The sequence below is a fragment of the Amborella trichopoda genome, chromosome 11, assembly GCF_054954075.1.
Source record: "Amborella trichopoda isolate Santa Cruz 75 chromosome 11, AtrichopodaSantaCruz75HAP2 v2.0, whole genome shotgun sequence".
In the NCBI taxonomy this organism is placed as follows: domain Eukaryota; kingdom Viridiplantae; phylum Streptophyta; class Magnoliopsida; order Amborellales; family Amborellaceae; genus Amborella; species Amborella trichopoda.
The window spans coordinates 41,519-61,602 of record NC_142346.1 but is presented as its reverse complement, the minus strand read 5'-3'; the positions used below and the strand labels follow the sequence as shown (position 1 = coordinate 61,602).

General features: G+C 37.1%; 2 protein-coding genes and 1 long non-coding RNA gene across 27 annotated transcripts in view; 2 read left to right on the top strand and 1 right to left on the bottom strand.

Annotated features, from left to right (window-relative positions):
* LOC18441503 (pentatricopeptide repeat-containing protein At4g18975, chloroplastic) overlaps positions 1 to 6,667 on the bottom strand; it is a 35,536-nt gene extending 28,869 nt beyond the window's left edge. For 5 of the 18 annotated variants that reach the window (XM_088851826.1, XM_088851828.1, XM_088851832.1 and 2 more), the window contains exons 1-3: positions 6,234 to 6,667; positions 6,093 to 6,146; positions 4,897 to 5,946 (exon numbers count right to left, since the gene is read on the bottom strand). In XM_088851826.1, the coding sequence (XP_088707952.1) occupies positions 4,897 to 5,019 (123 nt within the window). In that variant the 5' untranslated portion in view covers positions 5,020 to 5,946; positions 6,093 to 6,146; positions 6,234 to 6,667. The remainder of the gene's footprint in view (positions 1 to 4,896; positions 5,947 to 6,092; positions 6,147 to 6,233) is intronic. The other 13 variants (XM_006851733.4, XM_011627697.3, XM_011627698.3 and 10 more) reach the window with 3 other exon arrangements.
* A 1,700-nt stretch (positions 6,668 to 8,367) lies between these two features.
* Positions 8,368 to 16,464, top strand: GAS41 (YEATS family protein). Of its 8 annotated transcripts, none has more exons than XM_020671723.2 (10): positions 8,368 to 8,513; positions 9,011 to 9,078; positions 9,331 to 9,402; positions 10,071 to 10,126; positions 10,853 to 10,982; positions 11,790 to 11,878; positions 12,042 to 12,263; positions 12,424 to 12,611; positions 12,895 to 13,016; positions 15,919 to 16,464. In XM_020671723.2, exons 5-10 carry the CDS (start codon positions 10,869 to 10,871, stop codon positions 16,003 to 16,005), a joined length of 822 nt encoding a protein of 273 aa, XP_020527382.1. In that variant the 5' UTR covers positions 8,368 to 8,513; positions 9,011 to 9,078; positions 9,331 to 9,402; positions 10,071 to 10,126; positions 10,853 to 10,868; the 3' UTR covers positions 16,006 to 16,464. The 8 variants fall into 8 exon arrangements, 6 of the variants coding, with proteins under 6 accessions (XP_020527382.1, XP_088707949.1, XP_020527383.1 ...); XM_088851823.1 differs by having other exon boundaries at positions 10,059 to 10,126; XM_020671724.2 differs by lacking the exon at positions 9,331 to 9,402.
* A 441-nt stretch (positions 16,465 to 16,905) lies between these two features.
* Positions 16,906 to 18,235, top strand: LOC110007864 (uncharacterized). The gene is made up of 2 exons (XR_002282152.2): positions 16,906 to 17,386; positions 17,613 to 18,235. It is a non-coding gene; the product is annotated as an uncharacterized LOC110007864 (long non-coding RNA).
* The last annotated feature ends 1,849 nt before the right edge of the window (positions 18,236 to 20,084 follow it).

Below are 20,084 nucleotides of genomic sequence, written 5' to 3'. Positions count from 1 at the left end.
GGCACATGACAGGATAAGGGCTGGCCATTAGATAACCTCTTTCCGAAGAGAGTTTCTAAAGAGGAGCGAGCCATAGACATGTGGGTAGAAGCCGGCTCATCAAGGGGCCCAGGCTCTTTAAGGGAGTCCAGATTATGGATTTCGGACATAAGAGAGTTCTTGCCCATAGTAAAATTGGAAGATAGGTTTGAGCTCCACGATTTAAGACCGTTTAGGGAGTTGAAACTTCCTATGAAGGCGGAAACCTGCACAGTCATAAACTGAGAAGGAATTCCAACAGTCACTGAATCTAGAGTTAAAATCAGGTTCTTCAAGCCAAGCCATTTCAAACCTGAAGTGTCTAGGGCCTAAGGTGGGAGGATTAACCTCAAGAAGGATCGGTTTGTGGTCAGAGGTGGGCTTAGAAAGAGGACGAGAATGAGTTCCTGGGAACCAAGCCCCCATTCCTGGGATACCAAAAAACGATGAAGTCTAGTTAATTGGGGTTGGCAAAGTGGTTGGACCATGTGAAAGAGGAACCCGAGAGTGGGATTTCCAGGAGATTATGGTTCGAGATGAAATTCGATAATTCCATCATAGAAGGTGAAATCCCAAGGGTTTTGTTGGTTTCATGAAGCCAACGGCTAGGGTTGAAGTATCTCCTAATCACCTAGGGATCTAGGGGCAAGGGGGCGACCTCACTGAGCGTCCTCTAAAAGGATTCCCTAAGGGAGGATCTACTCGGACTATAGACCATAGAAAACTTATATTAAAAATTATTCGGGACTGAGAGAGAAGAACGAGATCAAGAAGGTCCCAATGGAGACATGGGAGAGAGAATGAAGGTAGGGGTCACAAATAACCCAAATGCACCGGAGGTGGCTTGGGCCTCCGGTTCTTCCCAATAGCAAGGGTGTATGCCCCAAACCTAAAAGGAGGTTAAGGAGTTCACAGAAGCCTTAGATACTTACCTTATGAGCCTCGATCTGGAGATGTTCTACTATATCAGATGGGGACCTAGCAAAGGAGATGCCCATATCATCCAACATTTCACCAATATGGGGCGCTCCCCGAACCAGCTCTTAGCTATTCATCCCAATCCCATGTGGTACTGGGGGGGTGATGGACCTGTATCTGACGAGGATGCTTATGTTAACGGTGGTACAGAAGCCGCTTCTTTGACTGGATTCACTTAGTCAATTGCCTTTGCCTCTAGTCGATCCTGAATTGAAAGATATGCTCCTTCTATCTCTTCTTCTCTTCCCGCTGCTGCCCCTACTATACCCAAGCTACCTTTGTTGTCTATGGTATCGAGTAAGCCACTAGTGGTGTAGGTGCTGCTTCATCAAACGGGAGAAGCTACTCTAATCTTTATCAGTGATCAATTCTCAACTCCAAGGAGATAGGCGACTCCAACTGTTAAACACAACCTTCAGAATTCAAACGTTACTAGAGGTGCCACCGAGTTTCAAATAGATATTGAAGATAAGCTTCAAGTTGAGAGGGAAACACAAGTGATCCGAAGAAAGGTGGGAGCAAGAGGAGAGTGGGTGGTTTGAAAGAGGGTCAAAGAGGATTTGCGATTCGGAAGGGCGGGGTGTGCAAAAGAATATCAAGGATACAATGTGGTGGGAGATATTAGCGGCAAAACTTGGACTGGCAAAAACCCTTTGCCCAGATGAAAGTTGGATATGGCAGATGCTAATTCAAGGGGATAGGGACCAAGTAGTCTAATTACGATGGTTCACTTGAATTGACAAAAGGAGGTGGCTTGAAAGGTACAAAGGTGAGAATAGAATGGATAGTCAAGGGAAAGGGGAAACCAAAAAGCACAAAAATGGAAGTAGAGATAGGAAGGGGAGGAAGAGTGGCAATAAGGAGTGGTGGAGGAGCTAGGAGTGTGGTTTTGTAAAAAACTTGAGAGAAAGATTCCCTAGTGGAATGGGGAAGGTGTGGTGAAAGTTCAAGAGAAATTGGGGTAGGTAGGAAGAGGGTAGAGGGCAAGAGGTCGGAAAAATAAGAGCCAGTAAGGCTAAGATGATAGTTGAAGTGATCTCCTCGAGAAAAGGAATGATCACCTCAGCCCAAGAGCTCGTGTCATTCGAAGACTGAGGAGGCGGGCGGTGGAGAGGGTGCCTCTGCCTCATCAACTTGACCCTGCCTCCCTCAAGGTGGAGTTCGAGACAACAACATGTGGACCTCGGGAAATGAAAAGACGGACACTAGAGAGGATTGGACTTTAACAGACTCATCATAGTGAGGAAGGACCTTGGGGGAAGGAGGTGAGTAGTAACGTCAGTTGGGGTCTCGAGGCAAAGAATCACCGAAGCTAGCCTTCCTACAATGATGACACTCCTGTATTGCGTGATGACGAAGAGGTCTCATTAGGGAGAGCCAAGGTATGGGTGGGCTGCATGAGTGGTAGGGCCCAAGGCCTGGAAAAGGAGGCTCAGTACATGGCAAGGGTTGGATAAGGCATTCCTTGAATGCTTGATCTTCCACAGGATTTAAGGGGATGGGATTCGAGGAGAGAGGTGGATAACCGGGAGATTCCTATCACCGAAAATCGGGCTACCCAGAATTGTTGGATGAGTGGCAAACAACAGTAGCCCACCTTTACCTCTAAGAATCATGAACCAAAGTAGGGTGGAAAAGATTACAGTGAACTGGTGGAGCATGATTCACCAAACCACAGTCCCTAATGGTGGACAAATGAACTCAAGGTTTAGTTGACTAAAGCTGAACAAAGAGCTCGCAGTTGAAGTTCCAAACCCTAAGGAAAATAAACCTAAGAATACAATCTATTGAGACTGACTGAACAGGGATGGAGGCTAAGCCAAGAGGAAGGACCCATGAAGAGAGACTCAGTAAACCTATCCCCTTGTTGTCTTCTACGTGGTATGCTAACAAGCATGGATGGGAATATCTTGGACATGGATCCAAAACCTAGACTGGGAACAAAATCTTTAGGCTCCAAGGTTTGAGGAGCAATTTGGCTTTCCTGAAGCAGAGGTTCTCAATAGCAAGCTCTATCTCACAACTCTTTAGAGGGAAAGGACAGAAGATGAGTAGCATTAGAGAGAGGGCACAGAGTAATAAGCTCAAATTTCCAAATGCACTAGGCCCATTTGAGGATGCTCTTAGGGTCATGTCTGGGAGGCTCGAACTCAACTATAATGTAACTTTAAAGGTGATCTAATCTCACCTGAAAGAAACTAGCTTGAAAGTGAATATCTTCTAGACCTCTAACTCCCAGGAGAAAGAGAGAGTAATGAATAAGGTTGAACTTTTGAATTGCAAGGTTGGCCTAGGAACCATGAGTAGCCTCTATTGAACTAAAAGGTTTGGTAGAGTTAAGAGGAAGGGGCTGAATTGGGGTTGTTTTAAGATCTGGGGAAAGGATTGAGGTTATACAGGGCCGTTAGACAGAGGCTTAATTATATATATGTAGTTATGGTGTAAAGGTGGAGGAGGTATAAAAGTAGCTTGGTTTGCATAGCTTCTGGTTCTAGTGTCGAAGGGTGGAGGCTTACCTAATGGGCAGTGATAAGTTTAGTAGGTGGCTGGGTGCAGCCGTAATAATGGTGTTGAAGAGGGAGAGAAAGGTGGGAGGCCCATGAATGAGAATATTCCCACAAGGATGTTTCATGGGAGAAAGACCACCAAGGCAAAGTACAAGAGCTATTGGACGAAAGCCAAAAAACAGCCAACAAGGCAACTAGAGGACAAAAGCCAGCCCCCGCCCGCCACCCCCCTCAACCCCAAAAAAAAAAAAAAAAAAAAAAAAAAGGCCAAAAGGCATCTAGAGAATGAAAGACAAAAGGCTCCAAATGAAAAGGTGCCTGGCTGCAAATAACTACTGAGATCCACCCTAGACATCCTTAATGCTCTCATCCCAATAACATATCAGTTTCACGTTTGCCTTTCTGTTTTTATTTACGTGAGAGTAGCGGCAATTTCATTGAACTCCCATTTTGATTTTGTAAGAATGGTTTAAAACAAAGATTAAGGTTAGTCTCATGGCTGAGTTAAGAAACTTGGACTCGATTGAGTCTCTATCAGAGACATGGCTAAGTCCAAGAGTTAATGGCAACTGGCCAGACTCGGTGAAAGTGAGGAGTTGGTGGCGGGCAAAATTATATTTATTTCTATTTTTTATTCAATTTCAAAGGATGTATATTTCAATTTTAGTTTTAAGTTTATTTTCAGGGTTTTTAAGTATTTTAGGAATCCTAGGATTTTTTTTATATATTTTCTTTATTTACTATTCACGAGTACTATTCATGGTCACTTGTTCACGAAACAGTTGATGACTATTGTTCATATGTTCCTGTTCACAGGGGTATTTCTGAAATTTTAGTATCGTTTAAGAGTATTTTAAAATCTTAAATGTTCACTAGGAGATCAAGTTAATTTTAGAGTTTCATAGGCTTACAAAAGGTTGGATGTGATATTTTGGGAGGCTTTATGTTATTTGGAATGATTTTTATTTTATGAATGAAGAAAGTTCTTTTTCCCTTGGCTTGATTTGCAACATGTTCTTTCTCCATTATTGCTGGTTTTGCTTGTTTAACATTCAAGAAATGGTGGATTTAATTTCCTACCTTTCCTTCCTGCATCAGGAGTGTTATTATATATTATACCACGCAAAAATGGACATAGATACCTAGTGAGAGAGAAAAAGCGAGAGAGAGAGAGAGAGGGGGGGGGGGGGGGGGGGAGAGAGAGAGAGAGAGAGAGAGAGAGAGAGCAAAACCATACAATGTAGTAAATGCACATGTGCAAATGTTAAGGAAACAATATCTGACTTGAAGCACTTTATGGAGGCAATACAATGTTAGCGCATCAAACAAGTGGCATGGAATAGGAGAATGTCATCACAAAAATAAATTGCAGTTTTGAAAGAGGAGATTGAACCTTGGCAAGAAGTGAGCGTGAGAAGAATTTGCTGTCAGCATTGTGAGCATTCAATTGCCAGATGTGATGACCTCTTAAAAATGTTTTTCCAGGCAATCTATATAGAGAGAATGTTCTTTGCATGGTTAGAACAATTAACCAAGGGGAAATATAAAGAGAAACACATGAGCAACTTGATGGTCATTTGGTCAAAAAGCACTAATTACATCATCATCATGATTCCTGCATAACTGCATATAGATAGACGGATTAATGTAATTACTAGCTGACCCATCAACTGACAGCAATATCCCACTAATACCATTGGCATATCGGTGTATGAAAGATATTAACTATTGAAAAGAATCTATTATTTTGACTAAGAGGGAGAGCGTACATTCAAGAGTTTCAAGTAATAAAAGACCACGCAATTTTGAGTATATAGCCAGAACTAACACCTAAGAAACTTCTAGTTTTCTTTTTTTTCCCCTCCTAACAGAAATGGTGAAATTGTTCTAAATTTCCCTTCTTATTATCTTTTACTTATTTTTTCTTTGGTGGGTGGGGGAATGGGAGGTGGAAGGTGGCATGTTTTGCTCAGTGGAACAGCTGGAATACTTTGGATAAATTAATTAAGGAAAACTACTATAGAAGTGAAATAGCGTTTTGAAAACAATTTCATTTGTATGAGCAAAGCAAACAGCAAATCAAAAAACACATTAATCAACTAAACTATCTCAGATATTCAGATTTCATTTGAGGACTGCCAATGCTAGTAGGTGTTGCTTGTTATTCCACTATGCCATGATTCTTTTCAGCAAGATGGGTATACTTACTTAAGAGTATGAATGCATATCCTAAACCCTTGCCATAATTAAAAGAAGAAAATAGAAACAAACAATAGCTTCACTTTCACATTAAAGATGGAACAACAAATTGATCCTTAAGATATGGTTCTCTTCATTTTGTTGTATTGCAACTGAGAAATAATTCTGAACTAATGATTAGGAACTTGATGCTAGGTTTTGGTCATTTTTTCTTCGTGGACTTCATTATGAGAATGGTACAATCCTGTAAAAATCATGAAAGTCCATCACAAGCAATAAAAATGCAAGATTAAGCATATAAACATATAGAATTATATGAGGTCAAAGTTTTCATGTTCTAAAGAAGATATAAGGCTTACATGTTTGAATTGGAAGGGTTTAGGTTATAACCTGAAAAAATCATACATGGCTTTGATTTCCTTCCAAACTCAGCCGATCCCAATTCTGGTACAGGAAATTAACTTCTTTAATTCAGAATACCATTCAATAAATTTATTAAATCTTAAATTAGTAAAAAAAAAAAAAACGTACCTTAATGTTACAAGCAAAAGCTTTTAGCAAATAAATAGATCCACGGTGCTTTTAACTAAATATTTATACCAGCACCATGTACAGGGAAAGTACCTGTCAGCCTGTGTTTGTTTAGGTCTACTTTATCAGGGTAGCCATTGGGATCAAGGGACCAGGTATGAAGAGAGAGTTACTGTTGAATGTTTGTGAAGAGTGAATGACGAGAGAGGAATCGTTTTAAATAGAAGTATTTCTTAGCTGGGAGTTGAAGCTGGTGCATCATTGGTACCATAGTAATTCTAGGATCAATTAGAGAGAGAGACTGCTAATTATTGGAAGTGGGTGTCGAAGTAGAAAGGAATAATTTATTTGGGTGGGTTTCAGAAATGGGGAGAGTGCAGATAGGATGATAATTTGTTGGTTATTTGTGGCGATAGAAAGGAACGTCTTTCTCCTTTCAGCCGAACGTTAGGGCACGTAGGTTTTATACTCTCTCGCTATTGTAATTTGTTCATTATTTTTATAAACTGCTTTCATTTTTTTATTTGATTTTTTCAATTCTTTTTTTGTTTTTCCTGGTCTGTATCGGTTTTGGGGCTCCGCTAAATTTAGTTAAAATAAAAGAAAAATATCCTATTATCTTTTATTTTTAACTTCTATATTTCATCATACTCAAAAATTAAAAATATTACTTATGAAATTTTTCTATCTTTCAACCTCCTAAACTTTATTGACTATGTATTATTGATCACAACAACTTATGAAATAACTTTATCTTTTTTTTTAAAACTTCATTTCTCTCACATCATCGTCTCTCTGTCAAAACTATCTCTCTCACATCATCATCTCTCTCTAAAACTCAAACTCCATCTCTTTCTCTCTCTCTCATCATCGTCTCTCTCCGTCAAAACTCCATCAAACTCATCTCTTTTTCTCTCTAAAACTCCATCTCTCTCTCACACATAAGACGGTGTGCTCATGTTCGAACTCAAGCTAAACCCTTTGGTTGGCAAACTCACCCAGAAGTGAAGAGAGAGATGTAGTTTGAATAGGATGTCATTTTAGTGTTTGTTTGGATAAAAAATTTATAGTCAAACAGCCCAAGAGGTTGTAAAATAGAAAAAATGGAGGCCTTTTGCTTATAGTAATATTTTTAATTATTGAGTCTCATGAAATATGGAAGTTAAAAATAGAGCATAAGAAGATATTTTCCCTAAAATAAATAAACTTTTCACTAAGCTAAGCTAATATTAGCCGATATGAGCCGAGCCGATCCATAATTATTATATATATATTGGAGGGCTCGAGAGATGGGATTTTAAGTGTTGAAGTGCCTTAGTCTCTATAGTTTTAGACATGTGTAACAAATTAGTAGTGTCTAGAATCTTGGACGTTCATCCAAGTCATGTAGCCCATCATTTATTTAGGATTATGGTATTTGCATTATTTTTTATTATAATTTATATATCTTTTATCCTATTCTTTGTTTATTTTGGCAATGATGATGCGTAACAACGAGGAGTAAAAGGATTGTGACAAATATTAAATCTGTAGAGAGAGCAAAGTTTAGATTCATCTTTAAAAATAGCATGGATATTGGGAGGCTTATTTGTGGGACTAAAATATGTCCCCCATAACATATCACAAGAAAAGTTTATATAGTGCTGAGGCTCTAAACAATCAATTAGAGCCCACCTCCAAAATTTCACTAGAAAAGGTTGTTTTGTTGACGTGAGAAAATAATGGATTTCAAGTTTTAAAAATAGCGTATATCTTGTAACGTATTTTTTTATCGTCAGTTTTTTAGTTTTTGTGTATAAGCTTGATGTTCACTATTTTTGAAGTTTTAAATTTAATAATTAAAAATAAATATATATATTTTAAGCCCATCACAAACATTTTTAGTATTGAAACCGCATTGTGTTTTACTTGGATGGTTTAGAGCCTTCGTTCTATGCAAACCGCACCAAAAAAAACATTTGAAGTATAGGAACCGTAAATCTTTGCACAAACAACAGGGAACCAAGTGTCGCAAATAAATCATTTGACACCAAAAGCTCAGCAAAAATGATAAAATAAATTAATAAAACAGAAACGACAAATATAAAGGCCTGACGACAAAATCACTCAATATAAAACGCATGCAACTTTTCAATCGGAGGTTTTAAAGAATCAAGGGGATTCGGGGCGTGCTTGTAACAGGAAGTTGTTTACCAGAAAAATAACCTTTATTCATAAAAAAAAGTTCCATCGAAAACGCCCTCATCTTCCTGCTCGCTGCTCTCCTCTGCTCGTGCACTGGTACTCTCATGCCTCTCTCTCCCATGTTCTCTCTAATCCCCGACCGTCTCTCTCTAGGGCTCTCACACCTCTGTACTCTCTATCTCTAGAGCTATCACACCCCTGCATTCTCTGCCTTTGTGCTCTAGGGCTCTCACAACTCTGCACACTCTCTCTAGTTCTCACACCCCTGCACTCTCTCTCTAGGGCTCTCACACCTCTCTGTACTCTCTCTCTAGGTCTCTCCTTGCGCTCTGCACTAGGGCTCTCATACCTCTGCACACACTCTCTCTAGAGCTGTCACACCCCTGCACTCTCTCTTGCAGAAGATTTTTTAGATGAATTTTTTCTTTTTGGGGGTAAATTATCTGTAAATGATGGATTTTTGGGTTTTTGGTTTCTTTTTCACTCGTTTTGGTTTCTGATCACTTATGGTTTCTCTCTCTTATGTGCCCTTGTTTCTGTGTTGTGCTCTGATTTTTCATGCGCTCTATGTGATGCTTTGATTTTTCATGTAGCATCGGTAGCTCTGTGAATCTCTGTGATCGCCATATTTTGGCCATTTCCAATCGCCTTTGCTTCTCTGGTAAGGCCTTTAAGCTTTTTTTATTTTTCATTTCCCGTTTATTCATGCAAGATCTCTAATCAAATTCGCTAAAACCTAGAACAGTATCTAAACGTTGATATTATTGATCGGATGTGATTGACACTATAGTAATCAATGAAACTTTAGAATTTAGATCAATGGATTGATTGTTAGTTGCTGTTCCTTCTTAGGAATGCACATTATTCCTTACTCAAGTAGCTATTCCTTACTCAAGTAGCTATTCCTTCTTAGGAATGCAACTTGGAGCATTATTGTGGTATCAAAATTGCTATTGTTAGAAGGCACTGCTTTCTCTTCCAGCAGGTTAGTAGTGGAATTCAGAACTTGGGGGTAAGAACCAAGTTGCTGGGAACGTTATATGATCTGAGCAATAATTTGATTCATTGGAAATGGATTTTCTTAGGAATCAATGGAAGTGCTCAAGGGGCCGTCATTGGATTATAATAATAATAATAGTAATTATTATTATTATTATTATCATTTGCTATGCAACCATGGGTTTTGGATTCATTTATTAGATAATGGTGGGCTTTATTGTAATTGATGTTAATGGCTGAATAGGTTGCTGAAGTGAATAGTCTATTAGATGCTTTGAATGTATAAATGAAGAAATTGGATTGTTTTTGGGGAAATTAGGAAAACATGTGTATACTTCGGTAATGATTAATGTTAAATTCATTTTTTAGATAATTGAGGACTTGACCTAAGAATCACGCCCCACCTAGATGGTGTTCTATATCTCTCTTGCTTTGATGAACCTAAGGGTTGGGTGGTAGTTAGTAGATGCTATCTTGAGGGGTTTGTACCTAAGTCTTGTGATTAAGAGGAGTTAGTAGATGCTATCTTAAGGGTTTTGTAGTAGTTATTAGATGCGATCTTGAGGGTCTTGTACCTAAGTCTTGTGATCAAGAGGAGTTCATTTTTCCATTGGAGGGCTTGACCTAAACTTGCTTTCCTAGTTGAGATTGAAGGTCCTGCGCCATTGGACGGTGGTAACTTGGTGGAGAGTGTATTAAGCCCGGTTGAGGTGATCTCTGGCACTCTCTTTTTGTTTCTTGCCATATTTAATTATATAGTCTTTATATTCTCAAGCATATGCAGTAGTGGTTATTTTCTTTGTTTAAAGAAAATTGGTTTAGTGGCATCAAGGTTTTTAAGATCTTAGACTTGTTAATTTTATTTTCTTTGAAGCAAGAGTTATTGTATTAAGACTACTTGTAAGTGATCTTTGCCAAAGGAAAAGAAAAGGGGTGAAAAAGAAGATAAAATTCCCCGGCAAGATCACATTAGTCTTTCTTTCAATAATCATCTTTCCTTTTAATTTACAGGAAAATGGAGTTGCCTCTTAAAATTTTCCAAAAATTTCTAATCCCTATCTTCACATTCTTGAGGATACTTGAACTAGGAATGATTCCATCGAGATAGACTGAAAATGTTGTAAATATATGCAAGACTGGGATTTTAGTTTTAACTAGCCCCTGGAAGCATTGTAAATATATGCAAGTCGAGTAAACAGTTGGAATAATCATTTTTCTGCGTTTTCTTTTGCATCAATCATTAATGTTATCTCTTTCCTAACCCTTTCTTTTAACACTGATTATTGAGCCATCTTGTTATCTTCTCTCTCAAGCTTTATTTTTTCCGAATTACACTTCTTCATTTAAGTTTCTGTTTTTTGTTTAAATGCTTTCATAATGTTTTCCTGATAGTATTTAGCTGTGTTTTTAAGGAAGTTTTGGTATTTTTTGTCCAGCTCATAGAGTTGAGGGATGCCTCATACAATATTGGCCAAGAAACATGGTGGGGATCAGTTGGATGGGAATGCACAGAAAATGCAGAGGTCAAAGATAGGGAGGAGCTCAGATGATGGTGACAATAAAAAGGTATAATCATGCCTACCAATTTCTAGTACTCAAGTTTCTTGTTGTTTTGGTGCGGACAGGTATAATCCACACATGCCATGCTGGTGATGTTGTAGCAATATGTTAGAGAAGTGCATATGAAAACTGGAAAAAAAAAGAAAGGAAATATGAACATTCATAGAAGTTCTGGAAAAAATTAGGAAACATTCCAACTGAGTATATGCATCTTTAAATTTTGCTCGTCAAGCTTGAAGAGCTTGCTTGAGATTTTATAAAATCATCAAAGTGATTATCACAATTGTAGAAGTTACATGGACTGTAATAAGTTGAATTCTGACATTTTTGAGAAGATTCCATTGAAGAGTTTTAAGTATAGATGGGATACAGATGAGAATTTGTGAATCTATTTACCATTGCTGACCCAAAATGTATATAAATGCAAGGGTGGGATGCGTCAATTGCACTAGTGATCAAAATACATGATTTTTGACATAATGAGTTTTTCTTTCTTTAAAGAGAGTTAGAATCCGTCTTCTCGATATGTGAACATTAGATTGGAGAAAACATAGAAGGGTTCTTTTGTGTTCACAAATAGCTTAGTTCTCATGTTGTTGTAGAACCCTTGTACATTAGTGCTTGCATAGATAAACTAGTGTATTGTATTTCTTTAATCTAGTTTGGGTACTTGTTGATTTAGCTGTTTTATAAATATAAGCTATTAACCCGATATCAATATGAAGTTATGTATTTTTTAACTGCATGTGCTGTTTTCAAAGTTTACTTACACTGTTTTGACTCTTACTATATTGTTTTTTGTGCATTCTATAGAGTCTAGCAAAAAGACTCAAAGATGTCGAAATCAGCATCCCAATAGTCTATGGGACTATATCTTTCTGGCTCGGGAAGAAAGCAAATGAGTAAGTTAGTGTACTTCAATATTGCTAAATTTGCATGCTTAGGTGTGGTACAAAACATGAGTTTTTGTTGGTGATAACATGTAGCATTGTTTCATGTGATGGTTGTAGAAGGTTGCATCCATATACTTCCCGTGAATGAGAATCACCAATTTCGTTGTCTCAGGTATAATTCACATAAATGGACAGTCTACATCCGTGGGGCCACAAATGAGGATCTGAGTGTGGCAATCAAACGTGTTGTTTTCCAATTGCATCCAAGTTTTAATAATCCAATTAGATCTGTTGAGTCACCACCCTTTGAGTTATCTGAATCAGGATGGGGAGAATTTGAGATAGCAATCAGTGTTCACTTTCAGAGTGATGTTTCAGACAAACCATTGGACTTGTAAGTACACATTACAACCTTGCTTATGCGATTTTGTTATTTTAATTGGTGTGTGTTGTTATGTTGATTGGTGTGTATTGTTGGCTATATTAAGTCTATACAATTTCATTTTGAGATTTATCAAAATCAATTTGAATCACAATGTGTAGTATACATACAGGTTTCACCATTTGAAACTGTATCCGGAAGATGAGTCTGGCCCACAATCAACAAAAAAACCTGTTGTTGTGGAGTCATATGATGAAATCGTTTTCTCAGAGCCTTCAGAAGCTTTTTTCGCTCGAGCCCAGAATCATCCTGCTGCCACTCTATCCAGGCTTCCTGTAGGTTTAAGCTCAATGCCGGCTGGTTAGTGTCATGTTTTTGCATCTTTGTTCTTGGCATCATCATCATCTGAGCCTTATTCCAACTGTTTGGGGTTGGCTATACGAATCCTTTTTGCCATTTTACTCTATCATAGTTTATACCCTCAATCAGACCATAAGTCACCATATCTATTCTCACTATTTCCATCCATATCTTTTTAAACCTTCACCTTGTCCTTTTAGACAATTTTATTCTCGGTATGTGGTGAATTTTATTAGCATGGCCATGGATCATGTATTCTTCTTTTGTCTTTTGTTTTATTTAGGGTCCCTTGAAAACACGAATGACAGGAAAAGAGGTGATACCAAGGATCATCCACTGAGCCAGTGGTTCAATAATTTTTCGGAGGCTGATGAATTGTTGAAGCTTGCAACTGCCCGTCAGCAGGTGAGAATTTCCTTGGCTTTTTAATTTTGTAAATGTGCAAGTGTTATTTTAAGTATTTGGGTTTCATGAATACAATATGAGCATCTTTGAAGATGATATGCATATTGAAACTTGTATCATGTTATTTAGTCCATTATTTGGTGGTTACTTGTTGAGATATCACCACGTCATGGTGGTATTGTGACTCATGGCTTATCCTTATTAAAGTTTCATGCACAGATTGATAATGTTAGATTCTAAAAGAGCTAGAGAAGGTAAAAAATTAACAATCATGAAAGAAACAAAATATCTGGAAAAGTGGAACTTGATAAAGCTATGCATCAATACATACAAAGTATTGACTAATGAGTAAAATGTAAAAGTAACTTGATAAACTGTGGTATCTAAGGTCTTACTAAGAGGCTCTTTCAGTGTACCTATATGGTGTCAGTTTGTGTAGTATTTGGCTGAAGCGTGTATATTTTTTTTCTTGCTCTGATTGTTACTTCAAGTAGCTATTTGAAAGTCACAATAATGCCATGGATCTGAAGGACCTGTAGATACCTATTTGAAATGGGGTTTACAGATGTAAATAAATGGCTGCATGCCCCCCCTCTTTTGAGTGCATTGTGGAATTGCCGGGCCTTCTTTTATTGAGGTTTGTTGGAGAAAGTGGGGGGAAGAGAAAGTGGGTTTTGTACAGTTTTAAAGAGAGAAAACATGGTTCGATGATAGAGTTGATCTTTTTATTAGTGACATTATTATAAATTTGTAATAAAAGGAAATAATGGAGTACAAAGATAATAGAGAGGTCTTTTAGGTGGCAAAGTTCACAAAGGCCCATATGATCCCAGTTACATTCACAATAATTGAACTATTTGCCAGCACATTTACTTTTTCTAGTACATTTACGGACTATAAAATATAGGAGTTTGCCATTGGGTCTTTAATTTCTAAGAAATGCTTCCTAATTTGACAATATTAGAGGCAATTGCTAAGAAATTGCCCCTAGATGTGGAATATCTAAGAAACATTCTTCTAATATGGAAACAAGGAAACATAAGAAGATGCCGCCTAATTTTGAATTTCTAAGAAATTGCTCCTGATATCCACAGAATCAGCAAGTGCAAGTTTTAAATGAGCTGGCATCTGAGAGGTGTTGATCGTCAAGTGTTACTATTATAAGTTTGCTTATAAATGCGTTGCTTTGAAGGAAGGATTAGTTAATTTCTTATATTTTCATTGGTGGCAATTTAATAGCTCAATAAGACCCACATATAATTACATAGTCAAACTCAATTATAAATGAAAGATGTTCGCAAACAAATTTGCAATGCCCTTGGGAATAACCACAGTAAAGTGTACCATCTTCGTGATAATAAATTCTAGCTAGGAGTTCTATTATCCTCTGGAGAATCATTGAAGGTAATTTTTGTGGTGGCATTGATTTATTAGAGTAGGAACTAGAAGAATTACGAGTTTTATTACTTCTGTTTGCCTTTAATGAAGACAATAGTGTGTGCAATGCTAGTGTAACTTTATTTTCTTTCAACACATAATTCATCGTTTCACTCTCTTGAAAAGTTGTTGTCTTGTTGGTTGTGTTCAGAGTTCCACTCTCCTCAAACAAAATTGTCTTGTTGGCTCTCTATTTATTGTATCTATCATATCTTCACTCTTCGAACTTTGTCTTGTTGGTTCTTTTCATAGTTTCACTCTCCTCAAATAAAAGTTTTCTTCTTGGCTCTCTATTTATTCTACCTTTCAAATCTGTTCCCTTGGGGGACACATGTCCCTCCAAGTGGACTCTTCCTCAAACTATAAGTACCAGGTTATCCTTTTTGCTTTTTTTCCCCCTTTTCTTTGTAAACATTCCCTTCTTTTGTTAGTTATTTTCTTTTATAAAGGTTCCCCCCTTAACATCGACCACAGATACAATTTTTGACCTTCTTAAACTCCTATAAGTACTCATATTGTAAGGTGCAGCCATTTGCCAACCCGACCAAAACGTTTTACCTTCATATTTCCACTTTTACTTGTGGTCTATAACCCTTCTTTAGTTTTAGTTTTGTTGATTAGGTTTGAGTTTCTTTCTTTTTTATGTTATCTTTTCCCTTTTAGTTTTATGGGTTCTCATTTTTCCCTTTTCTCCTCCAATATTTTTCCAATCTTTACTTTTTTTTTCCCATGTTTCATCCTCTTTTTTTTGGTTGGGTTTTGTATATGCAGGACATGGGATGGATATACTACATATAAATTTTATAAAAATATTTTTTGCTTTTTTCTATTGTCACTGCCTTCCAACTTTCTTCTGTTATTTTTTATTTCGCAATTTTCCTTACATTTATGTTGAAGTTTTAACAATGGGTGCAGTTGGCATACGGATGCATCCGTAGCTGTAGAGGTAAGGTGCACCTTCAAATTTTTTCATGGTAGATAATTTTGATGTAAAATGTTCTTAAGATTATCTCAAAATCTATTTTTATATATAATTATAAAATTTTAAATTTCAAAAATGGTTAAAATCAAGTAGATCTATAAACATATGAAAATCTTGAAAATGGACGGTGTAGATAATATATTGTAAATGCACTATTTCTGAGACTTAAAATCTTTTTATTTTTCATGGTCATACATCTCGATGTCGAGATGATCAATCAAAGGGTTTTTTCAATATTATAACTATCTTTTCCGATGGATTTTTGAGGTGCATCCGTAGCTGTAGAGGTAAGGTTGCAACCTATATAAACTTTTTCCTTTAACAATTACTTCATTCACGTTACATTTCGGAAAACCTTTAGTTTGAGCGAGTACTATTTTTCCACTGATTACTTTGGAGAAAGTTCCCTGGTTTTACATTAACTTATTCAAGAAGTGACGTCAATTGTGATGTGAGAGGTAACAATGTTTATTTGCTGGACAGATACAAGCTGCCATAGTGAAGCTTAAAAGACAGCTCAATATGCTTGAGTCTCAAGCTCAACAGACAAGACCTAGTTCTGATCAGTGAACTGTATGGAGTTTCCTCATTGGGTCTGTTGCATGGGGTTTAAGACTCACCAAGTTTTATACTCGTACTCCTCCTCCTCCTCATCCTACTCTCTCACTCTCTCTCTACCCGTTTAACACACATGTATGTATTTGATTAAACATTGACATGTCTCTCTCATCCTACCCATCTAAAGCATGTGTATGACGCAAGTGATGAAAAGATATCTATTTTCAGTTTGATTGAGATCAATTTGGTCATCTATCTTCATTTAGCAGTAGCTGGACATCCTATTTTGAGTTGAGAATCCATTGTTCGGCTTTAGTTAACGTGATCTATGTCTAACAAGGCGAAGGTGTGGAAGAATTTTGTAGTGAATGGCATGAATATGTGTTTTGTCTCTATTTTAAATGTGGGACTGGCTTTGTTACTTATAATAATTTATTGAGCTATCTGAATAAAGTTGGGATAATGCTCGGATGATGATGTTGATAATGATGACGTGCTATTTGTATAAAATGTATTTAGTAATTGTTTGAGAAATGCTAGGTTAGCGCTTCGGAAACTGTTTTCTCTTTTCTTCTCCTTTACTTTGAATCATCATTGTCATATGGATGGGAACTTATAAAGAAGACCTAGTAAAACTCCAATTTTGAAAATCCGACTCATAAGATTGCCATATGGATGAATTCTATAAAAGACATGGCTACCATGTGGGCATTAGTAACTCGAGCTACCGAGTGCCCACTTAGTTGATTGGTGGTGATTGAAGGAAAATTGTTTTATGCAGGCTGGACCGCTCTAAAGATGGATGCAAATAGGAGGTCCATCTAAAAACAATTGAAACTAACGGTCCAAATATTTTTTTAATAAAATTATTATTTTAATTTTTAAAATTAATTTATTTTTCGACATTCATGATCTCCATGTTAGAGATTACATGTTCTTAAAAATTAAGTCTAAAAATTCATCTCCAAAATAGATTTTTAAGAGTGTCTCGGGGATTGAACTTTTTCCCTCTAAAAATAGCATGTGCATCTTGACTTACCCCTGGTCAACATACCCATGCATATTTAAATAGCTATTGACGTTCCCATGCATATTGCCTAGGGCTAAGTCAATATGCACACGCTAGAAGGAAAACTTCATTGCCCCCAGAACTTGAGCCGCCCACCATCATCATGACTAGCCGAAATCAGCCGAGCTAAGCCAAGTCCAGCCCGGCCGAGCCGAAATCAGTGCCAAGCTGAGTCGAAAAAGCATCTCGTTCTTTTTCCTTTCATCTAAGTAGTTCTTTTTGTACTCTCTTTGGGATTCTTGTTGGATATTCAGAAACAGATGAAAACCCCATCCTCTATAAGGCGGATGACAAGGGCTGCTTTGAATGCCTCATCTTCATCAAGTGAGTTATACGATTCAACTCTCTTTCTCTCTCTTTATCTCCCCCTTTTTTTTATCAGGCTGAGATTCTTTCCTGTTAATATGGTAAAACCCGCATACCAAAAAGAAAGGGTAACACCCATAATTTATTGAGGTTTTCTCTCTAGAGATCCTTTTTGAGGACATTAAAATCCATTATTTATTTACCTTTTCTGACATCTTTCTACCCTACATCTTACTTGTTTCAGAAACAGGGCATGTAATGCATTTTGGGACCATCAATTTTCAAGAGCTGAAGAAATGGGGATAGCAGCTTTGATTGGCATAACAAATGATTCACCTATTGTGGGTTTAGCACTTGGTTAAAGAAAAAACCAAGAAACCCCTGCTTCGAGTACAAAGAAACATAACCCCCAAAATAAAAAATGAAGACCCCGGCTTCAGGAGAAGCCCTTATTTGATGCCAAGTGAGATCCCTTTTGCTGAGGGTTGAAGAAGGCAGCCAGTTCATCTGAGTTCAGATAGTTTGCTCCCACTTGGCCTTCAATCACTCTTTGTTTCTCCATCTAGGCTATTGGCACCAACTCCTGCGAGCAATATTCCTTTTTATTGGAGTATTGAGGTTATGTAACTACTTAGGTTGTATTTATCTTTCTGTTAGCTGTTAACGGTTTGCAAGTCTGTTATTCCCTTTTCTGAATTTAACTGTGGATCATGTGCTTCATTTCTGCCTTCCAGAGCTTGTCATATCATATTGATTGTATTTAATTTCCAACATTTGTTTCTTTTCTGATATTCATTGTGAAGAATCTTATCTCAATGTAACAGGGGATTGCTGAAGATGGTTTTTGTTAATTGGGTTTGCACTAAATTCACAAACCTTTGATCTACTTCTGAAATTAAGATATGGATGGGAAATCCTTTTTGCAGGTTTCTCATTCAGTTGTATTCAATTTGCAATCCTTTGTTTCCATTGCGGACAGTATTTTTTCGAAGTTCTATATAATCGGAGCATTGTGGATTGGTTGGCTTGCAAGTCTTTGCATCTTCTTTCCTCCAATTCAATACTTTTCTATTAGATTGAGTGGCCCAAATACTTGTGGTTGAGTCGACAGGATAGTTCTATTAATGTTGCTGATTCTTTTTCATTCTCAAAAAATGGTGCTGCTTTTTTTTACTTGGGTCTTGCAGGGGCTAGTGTCTTTATTTTGGGTTCTGTCTTTTTGAAAGTCTTGGATTCTACTTTTCTAAAATTGAATATGGCTGGCTATTACTTCTTTTAATCTGGGTGGTTATTGCTTTTCCAAAATTGAATATGGATGGCTATCACTTCTTTTAAACTGAGTTTTGTAGAGGACAGTTTTTACAGTTGGTGTTTAATCTGTAATCTTTTACTTCAACGGGTCTTACGTTGGGCTGCCTGGTGCGCAACTCTTTTGATTCTTTTTTTCTCAAATCAAATACATCTTTGGGTTAAGGGAACTACATTTTTCAAAGGATCTTTGCAAAAGGACGTTTTGAATTCACATTTCGCTTTCTCTGAAAGTTAATAAGGATAGTTATTTCTATTGTTATATATCTGTCGTATGTAACTGCCTTGCCTTTAATTATTTATCCTGTGTTTCTTTTTTCTGAATTTCACTATGGATAATGTCATTTCAATGTCTGTCAGAGGTTATAGGCTAACAAGTATATGTAGTGTTATTTCTGCTGTTTTTTGTGAATGGGTCTTGTAGCGAAGGCCTGTTTCATTTTGGGTGGTGGTCAATTTTGTTAAAGTTGGGCTTGCACTCTGTTGCTTCTTTTCTATATCACCCATTTATGAAATTATGGTTTCTGGATGAATTGATTTGGTGGTGGCTAGCTTGAGCCAAGATTTTGTGGTGGTGGTTTCTCATGAAATTCCAATAATTACCAGAGCATTACTATTTTATGACCTATATTGAACCACTATCTCCATAGGGTCGTTGAGATCATTTTATGGTTGAGTATCTACAATCTGGTTGCATGAGGATATTTGCCTCTGCTGTAAAGTTCCCTTTTCAATTTATGTTCATAAGATTCTTATGACAAGGTGGTAGAAGCGCTGTGCATGTGTAGTTTCCATGGCACGTGTATGTATGGATACCATTCGCAATTGTTTTATAGATATATACATTGAAATTCCCTAACACCTTGCAAAATTCTCCTATGTGAATAGGGAATCTTTTTGGCATCAATTTTGAACAAAAAAAAAAAAGAGATGGGTGCCAAAACTTGGATCCTAAGTGCCAGCCTTTTCTAGGAAATGCTTTGTGAAGCACATGTTAGAGAGATAAACAAGAGAATTAAAATATGAAACTAGATCTACTATAACTTCAATATAAAAAAGATCAGAATGAATAAATGCTAGTAAGAGAAAGTTTGTGAGAGAAACAAAAGAAGTTATTATGAATCAGTGCCATTCGTGCCATTCTTGATCTTCTCGCTGGAACCTGCATTAGATTCTCTCGCTGGAACCTGCATTAGATTCTGTAATAAGAGAGATGAAGGACTAAAAAAAGGAAACCTCCATAAAAAGGCACAACAGAATGGAGAGAAAAAACAATGAGAAATGCGTTAGATTCTGTAATAAGAGAGATGAAGAACTAACAAAAGGAAACCTCCATAAAAAGGCACAACAGAATGGAGAGAAAAAACAATGAGAAAAACATATAGTGGAATGTAGTCTAAAGAGAGAA

Bases quoted from the DNA above. Each gene is read 5' to 3' on its own strand.
- GAS41 (XM_006851734.4), top strand. From the start codon at position 10,869: ATGCCTCATACAATATTGGCCAAGAAACATGGTGGGGATCAGTTGGAT. The intron at 10,983-11,789 runs GTATAATCATGC...TGCATTCTATAG, and splicing joins ATGATGGTGACAATAAAAAG to AGTCTAGCAAAAAGACTCAA. The intron at 12,612-12,894 runs GTTAGTGTCATG...TGTTTTATTTAG, and splicing joins TTTAAGCTCAATGCCGGCTG to GGTCCCTTGAAAACACGAAT.